Genomic DNA, 13,285 nt, shown 5'->3' with positions numbered 1-13,285 from the left:
AGGGACCATGGCACCCGGACGTCGTCAGCCATGGGTAACACGGCCAGTGATGGGCAACTTAAACCAACGACACCCAGAGGAGTTAAATTCAGCAAATCACCAAAGGAGCCAAGAATGGACGCGCGCTGAGGAAAGACAAAAAAGACTAAAGCTTCAATTACCTCAAGTCCTCTCCACTGAGCATGCTACTCTCCAGCACAGAAGGAGCGCATGGTAAGGGGCCGCCAACCCTTGCTTAACCTCTGGCAAACCACTTCCCCCTTCGAGTCCCTACTTCCTGCCTGTGAAACGACGGCGTTGGAACAGATGAGGAAGAGGAGCCCTTGTTACATCGTCTGCCCACCAGCTGACCACAAACGAAGAGACAGTGGGAACCATACTGATACATTATGAGCAAGAAGATCACTCAGGATTCACTCCATGTCTCACAGCCGGGTGCTAACCGCTTTCGGTTATCACCCCTTTGGGTCTGTGTGTCTTCTCTGAAGTGGGGATTGCTTCCCAACTTTCTCCGATGGGGATGCCTGGTCAAGAGAAGGTAAGGAACCCAACAACAGCCCTGCAGCCTGGCCCACGGCGGGGACGCCACGGTGTCTGGGGACGAAACCACAGCGATTCCACAGCACGAGCCACAGAATGACAGGAGACTTGATCAGGGGCCAGCTGCCTTACAGTTAATCCTGGGACTCCTAGAGTTTACTGGCTGCAGCGGTGCGCAGCGACGATAACACGCTTAGACCCCTTGAACTTGGGTCACGCGACAGAATTGACCAGGCGCTGGCTGGAAGGTGGTGATTCTAGACTTTAGATCTCCCCCCAAGGCAACTGTTTTTCCTTCCTCGCGGCATCCTCAACCTGCAACATCAACCTTCCCATTCATCATGGTTATTACTCCCTCCCCGGTTTCCCCTGCCTCCTTTATCACTGGCGTCTGCTTAGCTAGAACACGCTCAGCACACATGGGCCCCCCTCCCCACCGTCTTCCTCAAAAGATGTGAAATCTAACACCTCTCTAAGTACTATGGAATGTTTTAAAACTTGAGTTACGTGCTACTCCTTTTATGCAAACGCCACAGATTGCCTCGAGGAACAGACGTCATTTCCCCATATGGACGGCATGTCTCCTCTTGGTTTGCCTCTTCCCCCGAAAGGGTTTTTCTCTTAAGTGCACTCAGTTCCCAGTTTATGAATGGATGGCAGCCGAACATTCAGCCTCCGAGTCTGTCGCTTAAAATTCCAATGTTCTTTCAAGGAGATAATGTTAGATGCAGGGTCTCTATTCTGAGATTAGCTCTCCAAAATGCCATTTGATCCAACAAGGGCTCACATAGTATGATCCTGTAGAATCCGTATCTCTTGTGAATTGGTTTCCAGGGAAGATACATTCAGGGGGGAACCCCCCAGGCCTGTGTCAGGGCCGAGACCTCGCGACTGTGAGTCAGACAGAGGTGAGTGTGAACCTCAGCTCTGTCGCATGCAGCTGGGTGACTCTGGGCAAGCAAGGGACTTAGTATGTATGATCCTTAATTTTCTGATGCATGGAAGAGGCCAAATAATATTTTCCTTGTGAGGTTTTTGTAAAGACGGAGCCAGGCCTTGGTGGGAACACAATTCGTATCCAGTCTACCTGGACGACCCCGCCTCGCCCTCGGCGTGCCGGGTCACAGCACACCTGCTCTGAGAGGTGTTTCCTGCTACACCAGAAGGCCATCATGCACTCAGGGCAGATGCTTCTGAAGCAGCATCTGCTTCAGGGTGGCCCCCGTTGCTTGCCCACCAGCAAGCAGCCAGTTCACTGATCCCAACTTGCATGAGGGCTTCCACTCCTTCCCATTCTCTAGGGGAATAAGAAGGGTCTCCACAGGCCGGGGCAGGTGGTGGGGGGTGTGTTTGGGGGCTGAAGAGGGCTGTGAAGGCAGAAGATGAGGACGGGGTAGAGGATGGACATCACGATTCAGCTCAGACCTCTTACGGAAATCCCTGCAAGATGGACTGCATCATGCTCCCAGCCAGACGGGGTCTTTCTCCCGCTTTCTGAGCCCCATCTGCTTCCTCGTATCACCACCCTTGACAGGCTGCACTGGCATTTTCTATTTGCTCATTGACTACTTCTCACTTGGACCGGGACCTTCCTGAGGGCAGGGACCATGGCTCATTCAGCTCTGAGGCTCTGGGACTCTTGGACTGCCTGGTCCGCTTCCTGGCCATGAGCTCTTTCTGGCCAGAACTTCCTTTCCTAACAGTCTATTGAGGACCCAAGGACTGGAACACAGCTTCACTGAATCTTTCCCGTATCTCCTTCTCTAAATGAGCAAACAGCCCCTGAGCTTCTAAGATCTGTGCTCCTGCTGAAGAGATTAAGACAATGTTCCTTTAGGTCCTTCCCTTTTTACGACTGACCCAGAGAGGGCGGAGTCATAAGCTTTAGGACTGAAGAGACAGATGAAAACGAAGGTCTTTGAAACACAGAAGACTGAAGTAAAGTCAAGTGCCTTCTTATGGAGCACTCAAGGGGCCAGGCTGAGGGTGGGGCCCAGATATGCGGCCTCCAATTTATGGAGAATGTAGCTGAGGCTGTGAGAGGTGACGTGACTTATTCAGGCCCTTCAGCTGGTACAAGTCAGACCCGTGCTGAGAATTTACAGGGTGGCCTGGCTCCAAAAGGAGCATGAGCAATGAAAGCTCAACGAAACCATTGCTCCCCTTGGAAGTGCTCTTAACCAACCTCTCCTTAGCACAGACTTCCCTGCGGAACCCAGGGCTAGAAGCCCAAGGCCGGAAGCTGCTCTCTAGCGGGAAGTGGGGAGCGTGTCTGCTCCTCTGGGTCGAACTCTGTGCTGACCAGGAGGGAGGTGTGTTTATTACCAACTATGTTTTTATGCCACTTGTGCTTCTTTATTTAAAAAGATTTTATTTATTTATTTTTAGAGAGAGGGGAAGGGAGGAAGAAAGAGAGGGAGAGAAACATCGACATGTGAGAGAAACATCAATTAGTTGCCTCTCGCACGCCCCCAACAGGGACCTGGCCCACGACCCAGGCGTGTGCCCTGACCGGGCTAGAGCGATTTGCAGGACAACACCCAACCCCCTGAGCCATGCCAGTGAGGGCACCACTTGTATTTCTAATGTTAATTGGAAATGTAATGAAATTTTCTTGTAATCAGATGAGTGCAAAAAGAGAGCTGCTATTTCCATGAAAGGCAAGCTAAGCACTTTGGAACAACCAGATGACAAGAAGTTCCTAAAACATTTGGCTGTCGGATTAGGGGTGGGGGAGACTACAGAACCGTGAGGACAGACATCACAAAACTCCAGGACTGTCCTCCCATCGCTCTGTGAGTGTCCTGAAGGTCTTGCTCCACTTGGGACAGGGACAGGACACTGAGACCCACAGGAAATGGGCGACAAGAGCCGTTCATGCAATAATGCAGCACTACCACCAGACAAACAGACAGACCCTGCCCTGGAGGAAACGGCAGGGAAACCAAAGGAAACACATTTTTATGCCTCTTACTTGAGCTGACATTTTCGCTCAGCTGACCAGCACAAGGGCCCTGTGAGCCCCGTAGGGGGGTGTCTCAGGCTGACTGCCCTCTGGAGCCCCGGACTGTGAGCTGATACAGAGCGGAGTTCAGGGCGCATCTGTCCACCCCCGGGGAGCAACATGATGACCAGCAAATAGGAGGTCCTTCGTAAATGTTGAACACCACGGACGAAATGAAATGAACGAGGGCGGCAAAAACAGAAGGAAGAAAGGAAGAAAATGACAAAGATATACCTTGACCTGAATTTGAGTTCCTGGTTGGCCCGAAGAAACCTACAGACAAGCCGTTGTCCAAGACAACAGGTTCTGGCTCCATGACGACCCGACCCGGTCCTGATGTGACCCACGGGGGTGGGGCTTGGGCCTGCCAGCCTCTCTCCCTCATCCCTCAACCCTCTCCCCACCCCCAGGGCAGCTCCTCTTTTAGATATTGGCTATGTTTTACGGTTCTGTGTAAGGTTTAAAAATAAGATATGAGTGGGTAAAATGACTTCTAGAGCATTTTTGAAGTTTATCTAAAAAAAAAAAAAAACCCCACAAGTTAAATTTGGCTTGCCTCTATTTTCATCATGCTGCAGTGTGACAGAAATTCCTCTACTTATACTACATGATATAGGCTGGGGAAGAGAGTCCATGGACTATTTCGATGGGCTCGACATGACAGTAATTAAGCAACCCCTGAGCAATGCCAAAGCGGCTACCCAGCCATCCGCTACGCCAGTATGGACTCTCGCCTCGACCAATGAATGGCTTTCTGTCTGTCCTGTCTCCCGCAGCATCCCTAGGGAGCGACAGTGCCTGGCACGTAGCAGCCACTCAATCCATACAGGCACGGGAACGCCAAGGCATGTCTGTGGTGGGCAGACGTGACACCCTCGCACTTGGAGACCTGGCTCTGTTTCAGTATATAAGGTGCCCAAGTTTGAAGTTCAAAAACCAAGAGTTTCCTCTAAGTGACAGTGGCTTTCTTTTCCTCTCGGTGGCTGCCGATCTGGAGGCTCCCCAGACACCCGGTCCCGCATCCTGGCTCCTGAGGACCTGCCTGGTTCCTTTAATGAAACGCACACCAGTCCTCCCAGGAACCATCAGTTTCGCACGACACTTGTCCATCCAGGCTCCCTTCCCCACCCTGGATTTTTTTTGTTGTGGTAAAACATACAAAAAAACCCCACCACGTTAACCATGTCTAAGTGTCTATATAGATCACTGCCACTAAACACATTCACATCATCGCGCGGCCACCCACACCACCCATCTCCAGAACCTTTTCATCTTCCCCACCTGCAACTCCGTCCCCACCAACTCTATGTCCTCCCCCACCGCAGCCCCCGGCAGTCACTGTCCTGCTTTCTGTTTTTATGAATTTGACTCTTTTACTTGTAGAAGTTTCATGGCTGGTTTCTTTTCTTTCTTTCTTTTTTTTTTTTTGATATGAAAATAAGAGTTAGAAGTTTAGAAATCTCCCATGCCCCTGCCTGGTCAAAAAGTGTCATTCATTATGAGGACACGGGCATTGCTTCAATCTGTTGTCATCTGTCCACAATCTGGAGCACACTCGCCAGCTAGTCATTCCCTTCTCACGTTTTGACCAGCTGGATCCCAGCCCCAGACTGTGAACTATGTACGACTCAGAATTTATACCATTGAGCTGAAGTGTGTTTCCAGCTTGGTTGTATCCATGTACACTCCTATCTAGAGTATAGGGGAGTTCCTACTAGTCAAATGATACTTGAGAGCCACACTCTTTCAGTTTGGAGGATGTGAAATTACTTGTGGTCTTAATTTTCCCGTCCCTGATTAACAAAGAGGTTGTACATCTTTGAGACTGTTTACTGGCCATTTTCTCTCCAATGCGGTGACATGACTGTTCATACCCTTTACACATTTTTCTTGGTAAGAGTTCTTTGTATTACAGGGTGTGGCAAAAGTAGGCTGGCAGTTATCAGTATGTGGAACACACAGTGTATTCTTGTAACTTATTATTATATTATTTTCCATATGAACAACTGTAAAACCCAATTGTGACCCACCCTGCATTTTATTAGTCCTTTTTTCAGTTATGTTTTGAAAATATGTTTTTTCTTTCTGATACCACTTAAGTAATCTTAATTTCAGCATGGTTGAATTTATCAATCCTTTTGTTTACAACATGTGCTGCGGGTGTCTCATCGAATGAATTCTTCCCTGTTCTGTGGGCACAGGCGAGTTTCCTAATGCTTTATGATTAAAAGTTTAATTTGGTCCTTCCCTTTTAAGTCTCTAACCCATCAGAATTAAATTGGTGCGTGGTGTCAGACAGGGTTCCAGTTTCATCTGCTCCACGTGGGTCAGCAGGGACCTCAGTACCATCCATAGAAAACGGCACCCTTTCTCCAATGGTCAGCAACGCCCTCTCCTCACATTTCAAAATCTCAAAAATGGGTGGTGTTCTTGGGGTCTCTATTCTTTTCTATTAATTGACCAGCATATCCCTAAGCAAATGCTCAGCAAAATTTTGCTGTTTTTAGTAGATACCATTTATGTGAGGGTTTTTTTTTTTTTTGGTCATGGATGAATGTTTAATTGTATCAGATAATTTACCCCCACTATTTAGCCCACTATATGGTGTTTCTCCCTTGATCTAGCAGCAGTGGGAATGTCACTTCGGAACTGTTCACTGTTGGATGCCCCTCCCACCTCCTGGAAGACGCCCGACTTGGCCATGACATACCACCTGTCTGCTGCACGGCTGGGTGGGCCTGCTGACACTCTGCTTCAGATGTTTGCATCTGCATTCGGTGCACGAGACAGGCCCCCAGACTTCCCCTCCTCCGCCCTTCGTGTCTGATGTTCTGATCCAGGATATCCCAGCCTCACAGAACGCATTAAAGAGTGTTCCTCTTTTCTTATTCTCTGGAGTTTACTTAAAATTGCTATCTTTTGATGAAAAACTTGACAGAACGTCTCTCTGCTTACCATCGGAGGGTGCCGTTTTCTCTGTAAGAAGGTTTAAGGGCCAGAAGATGATCCAGACCTTCTATTTTTTCCTAGCGTCAGTTTGTGTCAAGTTTACATTTCAAGACATTTTCCATTTCCCATAAGTCTTCAATGTATTGACATAATATCGCTCATGGTATTTTCTTATCTCCCACCATTCTGCTTTATCTCTCGGATCAGAAGCTCCATCCAGTGAGAGGCTGCTGTGGGCGCCCACTGTTGTTGCTGTGCCCCGAGAACGCAGAGGAATGCTGATAACACACGCAGAGAACGTGTTAGGGAAGGAGTGTGTAAGTCTGCATTTACGCCCCCCTGTTCATTTATCGCTGAGCTCTCTTACAGTTTCTCAGTGACTCCTGCCACAGCTTTGTTGATTTCCCCGGTCCCTCTCCCAGAACCAAAGGTTGACTTTGTTGAACAATTTGTTCATCAATTTCTATTATTCTCTTTATGCCCTGCTTTTCCTTTCTTTGAATTTATCCTGATGTTTTTTATATATCAGGTTGTAAGCTTGGCTTATTAATTTTCAGCCTTTCTTTTCAATATAAACATGTGAGGCTATATATAAATTTCCCTATGTGTTTGTTTCACCAGTCATTTCGACACATTTTCATTCAGTTCTGAGTAGTCTTTAGTTTTAGTTTTGATTTGTTTGGAACCATGGGTAATTTAAATGTGTTGTTCTCAATTTTAATCAGAGTTTTAAAAAGTCTTATAGTTACTGCCTTCTAATTTAATTACACTGTATTCAGAGAACTATATATGTGTATATGATTCTTTGAAATGTACTGAAATTTACTTTATGGTCTAATACACAGTTATTTTTTAATAAATGGGAGCTTGAAAAGGATGAATATTCTCCATTAGGTACCAGGTTCTCTATTTGCCCAACAGATCAGGATTATTTTTTACTTTTATTTATTTTATTTTAGAGAGAAGGGAAGGGAGGGAGAAAGAGAGGGAGAGAAGCATCGATGGGAGAGAGAAACATGGATTGATTGCCTCTCGTACCTGCCCTGACTAGGAACCGAACCCTCCACCCAGGCGTGTGCCCTGACAGAGAATCCAGCCAGTGACCTCTTGCTTTACAGAAGAATGCCAACCAACTGAGCCGCGCCGGTCAGGGCTCATGCACCGTCTTTTAATAGAAGGGTTATACGTATGGTTTGCCTGGCTGTGATTTAGACCTACTGTCCCAGCGTAACTCATGGTAGCATTCCCTCACTCGAACAATAAATTACAGTCACTTACTGTTAAACCAGGCTCCCAGCCACCAAGGATCAGCAAGTGCCCCTAGTAACAAATGTCATATCTAGCTGCCTTTTGCTTATTCTCTGGATTTACATTTTATTATCCATCCTGGCCTCCACTTATTTAATTTACTTTGTGGACTGAGTTTTAGGTGTTTTTTACATGGTTAGTTTCATTTTCCTTCCCTTTGAACTTCTGGTTCATAATATTCTTGGATATATTCCTGTGTATTTCACTTATCTTCTTTATGATGAACAAGTATATGACATATTAAAGGGGTGGCATAAATACTGATTGAAAGAATGAATGATGCAAATGATTCTGTTTTGATTTCTAATGTTTTGCAATAAACTTCAAGTGCATTTAAAAAAAAGTTCTTTCCTGTTAAATTTGTGATTTCACTCCTGGGAAGGTGTGAACTTTAAGCTGTTCATCATGACACAGTTTGTATTTGTAAAAATTTTGAAACAGGCCCTGGCTGATGTGGCTCAGTGGACTGAGTGTCGGCCTGTGAACCAAAGGGTCACTGGTTCAATTCCCAGTCAGGGCACATGCCTGGGTTGCGGGCCAGGTCCCCAGTAGGGGGAGTGTGAGAAGCAACCACGCACTGATGTTTCTCTCCTTCTCTTTCTCCCTCCCTTCCCCTCTCTAAAAATAAATAAATAAAATCTTTTGGAAAAAATTTTGAAACAACTAAGGCAACAGGAATGGCTATGTAATGTAAGAGTACAAAATTCCATGAGCATTTTGACTGTAAATGAGATATAATATGTACATGTGGACATAGACTAGAAGCCAACTAGAAATGATTAACTTACTGGAAAAGTAAGGTTTGGACTCCCTTTGTCTTTTTAAAAGTTGCAATTATTGTTACTATAGTGCCACATGGGCAATGGATATAAATTTTAAATCAACTCCAGATATATACATGTATCTATCTCCTCTTTGATACAGTCAGAAAAGCAAAAAACGTACTTGGTGTCAGACAGGCCTGGGTTCAAATCCTTGACTTGTTATTTAATAGCTGAGTCAGACCTTCACGCCTCCTACTGTAGGTAAGGAATTCTGACACACCCCTTTTACCTCTGGCCTCAGTCGTATGGCTACTTTGGCCAATAGAATACTAGCAGCAAGGACTCAAGTTTTCCTTTTGTGCACCTGGGCTTCCTCTTCGACCTCCGCTTTGCCATACCTACTGATGGGATCTGGGAGACACTGAAGGGCAGCCGCCAGCCATTCGACACTAGGTTAAGCTGTGTGACCAGACAACCATCCAGCCAACCTGCAGACTCACCAATAAATAGTGGTTGATCTCAGCCACTATTAGCACAGTTTGTTACGCAGCATTCTCTACTGCAGTAGATAACTGATACACCCTGGCTTCTTCATCTTTCTGCTGCCAGGCCCTCCCACTGTGTTTGGTAACTACAGACCAAGGAGGAAAGCCTTTCTGCCACTGTCCCTTCTCCCAGAGGTAGGATGAGACTCTTATGTTTGCACCCACACCTTTTGTAACACCTGTCATATTTTTTAACATTCGTTTCCTTGCACATTTCTCTTATCCTCTAAGCCATGAATGACTCCCAAGCACAGGGAGTATGTATTCATATCCACATCTACAGCACCTGGCACAGAAGAGGCCCTCAATGAATGTTTTTGTTTGAATGGTATGACTGAAGTTTGGGAGCTGACATGAACCAAAACCACCGGCAGCAGGTGGCAAGAAGCACACAAGCTGGTCCTTACGCCAGGAGGCCTTATGGGTTTCGGAAAGCGCCAACGAGAGGAGCGCGAAAACCCAGGACAATGCAGAAGGAAAGCACATTCTCTCCGGTTCCTTCTCTCATCTCTCTCACCGCACTGCACACGGAGCTCAGAGCCGTTGGCCCCCCTGAAGGGTGTGCCCCAAGCCAACTTCCCTCGGCCACCACGGGGCACCGCGCTCCAGCCCGGGCATGAGTCCCGACTCTACCTTCAGATCAGACACATCTCGGTAGCACTGCTCCGAGCGGGTGTGGTCCGACAGCTGCACGTTCCAGAAGCAGGGGAGCTGATACACGAGGAAGGGGTTCTGTTTGATGACCGCGTTGAAAATATCCTGGGGAAGGAAGCCAGAGAGACACAGTCAGGCGTGGGCGCGGGCACGGGTGTGGGCGGAGCACTGGCCGGAAGTAGAGGGTGGTTCTGCAGAGGACACGTGCGCTCCACCGCTGTTTGAGCCTCGCGCTGCAAACACAGGCAGGCTCACACTGTGGGGCACTTCCCTCGCCTCGGATCTCTAGGAACCGAGCCAAAGCAGCAATGACACTAGGCTAGAGACGGGGCAATGCCCCACGCTGCCATGAAACTCACGGGTCCCGCTGGTCTCATAACGCACCATATGGCACGCGGACGTGTGTGCGCGCGCGAAAGCAGGTAGGGCGCGTCTGTCCCAGCCGAGCTGGCGCATAATAAATGGAGTCACTTTTCCGCCCCTCTTCCCACCTCATGGAGTAGCCCCTTGCGATCCATCCTGAGGCTCCTGGAGGGGAAACTGCGCGATGACAAGTTGCTGCGCTCCTTCAGGGGCTGAGACAAATTACGGAGCTGCTGTTTCAGCAGCTCTTCCTGGGGCTTGTGGCCGACTCGATGATGGATGCGCCTCGGCTTCCCGCGGGCCACGGTTCCCGGGACGCACTCCCCATCCAACCCCGGCTCTTTCTAAAGAGGCTCCAGCTCTCTCGGGCTCCTCTCCAAGCTCCCGGCCCAGGCCAGGCCGTACTTATTAACTAGCTGCTGACAGGGGGCGCCGGGAGGTGAGTGATGGCCCCCCGCAGCAGGAGACGGCTGAGTCAACTATCCTCACCGGACACGGGCATCGGATTGCTAGCTTTTGGGGACACATTCAAGTCACTGTGACCTGACTTAAAATATGATGACGGAGAACGGTTTCCCCTCCGGTTTCAAATAGCTACCTGGGTAATTTTTTAACTCATTCATTATACTGTATCTTGTGTTTGGAAAAAGAAATTAGTTTCTGGCTGCTTGGGAAAGACTACGTAATAAGAAAGCCAAAAAAAAAAAAAAAAGAAAAAAGTAGTTGAGTAACCTTGTGGAGTTTCTGGTCTCCTCTGTAAGAGAAAACTGTGCAAGAATGCAACAACTCAGACAATTGAACGCTGAACAAAACCGGAGTGAGCTCGCTTTTTGGATGGTTGTGAAAGGGTAACATGCGGGAAGCCCAGAGAAATCATTTTTCCGTACCAAGGCGGCCACTCATTCTCCTGGAAACTCCAGGTTCAACGGTGAGAACCTGGTAGACCCAAGATCTACCCCTGCACTTCCTAGTGAAAATGTTTCCTAGCAAAAATGAGAAATGGGCTTTTATGATTTGAGGTTCATAGTTTGGTGGGGTTGATGGACTTTTCCAGATTGCCTGGATTAAAAGGTGGTTTCTCCGGCCAGGCAGTCTGTCCCTTCTATTTAAACGCATTGCCCTTGGAGACAGGGTCATAGTCCAGGGTCTGAGGAAAAAGCCTTTGCTTTGAAAGCTGGGCTCTATGGCCAGGAAGGCCAATGCAACTGTGGCCAGGAAATCTGCTGGTGCATTCTGGAACCGCAGGGGGCGGGCAGTGCGCTCTCCATGCTGAGATGAAGACAGCGACCTCCTCTTAACACACCAAACTGTCGTTCACTTGTGAGTCTGCTTCAGCAAACTCTGGGCTCTCTGAGGCCAAGGACGGTGAATCTCCCTTCACTTGTGTCTGAAATCCTATTTCTGAACAGTCCCTGGCACGGGCAGGGTGCAGTGGAAGTCTGCTGAATGAACTAGTGCACGAACAAAGGAAATAAACTCCTGAGCCAAGCTGTTGTCTCGGGCTGGCGGTATACGGCAGATCTATCCACGTGTATACAGTCTCACAGTAGGGCGGGAAAAGGATGCAGACCCACTGACTTTCCAGCTCGTCTGAGAAGCAGCAGCAGCACCGGGGGCTTCAGGACTAACCAGGCCACTCACCTGGTCGGCTAGGGATGTGGACAGCATGCCCATCAGCTCCCTCTCGGCGGTGAGCCTCCACATCTGCTCCCATTTCATCTTCCGCAGCTTATCCAGGAGCAGCAGGATCACCCCTGGGCAGCAGCACAGGATGGAGGGTGAAGAAACAACAGTCAGACAGAGAGCCGGGCACACCCGTCCGCCTGTGCTGGAGACGAACACACCTGCGCTCAATCCCAGGCTCCGCCAGCTACTCAGGGTGAGACTTGAAACTGTCCTGCTGAAACACTCTCATCCAATGGGGGACCTTAACGCAGACCCCAAAGGCTGTCGTGAGCACTGAGAGAGATGGGCGGAGGAGCCCAGCGCTCTCTGGACAGGGACAGCAGTGAGGGCGGCCCGACACTGTGTGTGCACTTAATGCCGCTCAACCGTATGCTTTGAAATATGGCTAAAATGGTGTATTTATGCTAAGTACAGCTTTCCGCAATAAATTTAACAAGAGCCCAGCACTTGACCTGGTATGTCAGACATTCCCTGTAAGTGTTTGGTTTTCTGCTTTGTTTTCCCCCAGAGACATGATAACCTCCCTAGGTTTAGCTGGTGGGTGGCGTTTGGACAGTGCATGCCATTGATCTCTACCAGCCCCTCCGTGCCTTCCTTCTGGAGAAGGCTTAGCTCGCGTCAGTGTTCCTGACGTCAATGGTCATCTTAAGCCGACCACAATCAACAAACACATGTAAACTACGATGAAGGCAGTGCTGATGCTGGGCCTTCCAGATGAGCCCCAGAAGCCTTTGGTTTCATAAGAAACTGATAATAAGAGGTTGTTTCCTGCTCCTAACATCTTGTTTCCTTTTTGTTGTTGTTGTTGTTGATGTTTATGGGTAGTGAGTGGGGTGAATGGGTGATAGTATCCCCAGGAAAATTGCCATCATACACCCTTTTATGTTTTTAAAAATGTGAAAACAACTAAATGTATTACTCAGGCAAAAACTAACTAAAGTCACTAGTAAAAGTCTAAAGAGAAAAGCACAGGTTGGCTTAGCTGAAAGGCCCAGAAGCAGCCGTCTGCCCCGGGTCCGTCAGCGCATGCGGAGAAAGCACGGAGCCCAGCGCCTGCAAGCCGAGAGAATTTCCCTGGAGGCCACTGTCGTTAATGTGGTGGATGGAATTGTGGCACCCACGGGCTCCCGAACCCATCTGCCTCAGGATGCGTAGCTCAGCAGAATGGCCGGGAAGAAAGCGCCAGGCAGTTGAAAAATGATGTGAGTTGACACCCAGTATATACATTTTTAAGATTGTTGGGAAGAAGCTGATTCCCCAAATCACACATAAATGTCAACACTGAGACTTGTACTTATTCCAGCGGCACGTATTTGGGGAAAAAAGTATATCCACCATTTAGTGAAAGGTGTTTGGTCAGTTGCAGTCGAGGTTAAAAAAATACACACACACACACACACACACACACACACACACACAGAGTTATGGGAAGACTGGGATAGTACACAGAGATCTGAACTTGTAAGCCAGAA

At 48.3% G+C, this 13,285-nt stretch overlaps 1 protein-coding gene across 6 annotated transcripts in view; it reads right to left on the bottom strand.

The window, feature by feature from the left end:
* LARGE1 (LARGE xylosyl- and glucuronyltransferase 1) overlaps nucleotides 1-13,285 on the bottom strand; it is a 455,596-nt gene that overhangs the window by 49,719 nt on the left and 392,592 nt on the right. For all 6 annotated transcript variants that reach the window (XM_045826472.1, XM_045826469.1, XM_045826471.1 and 3 more), the window contains exons 8-9: nucleotides 11,769-11,881; nucleotides 9,744-9,869 (exon numbers count right to left, since the gene is read on the bottom strand). In XM_045826472.1, coding sequence (XP_045682428.1) covers nucleotides 9,744-9,869; nucleotides 11,769-11,881 — 239 coding nt within the window. The remainder of the gene's footprint in view (nucleotides 1-9,743; nucleotides 9,870-11,768; nucleotides 11,882-13,285) is intronic.

The sequence above is a fragment of the Phyllostomus hastatus genome, unplaced genomic scaffold, assembly GCF_019186645.2.
Source record: "Phyllostomus hastatus isolate PE091 unplaced genomic scaffold, TTU_PhHast_1.1 phas_scaffold_755, whole genome shotgun sequence".
Lineage (NCBI taxonomy): Eukaryota > Metazoa > Chordata > Mammalia > Chiroptera > Phyllostomidae > Phyllostomus > Phyllostomus hastatus.
Note: the sequence above shows the minus strand (reverse complement) of the source record. Positions and strands in the feature narration are given on the sequence as shown.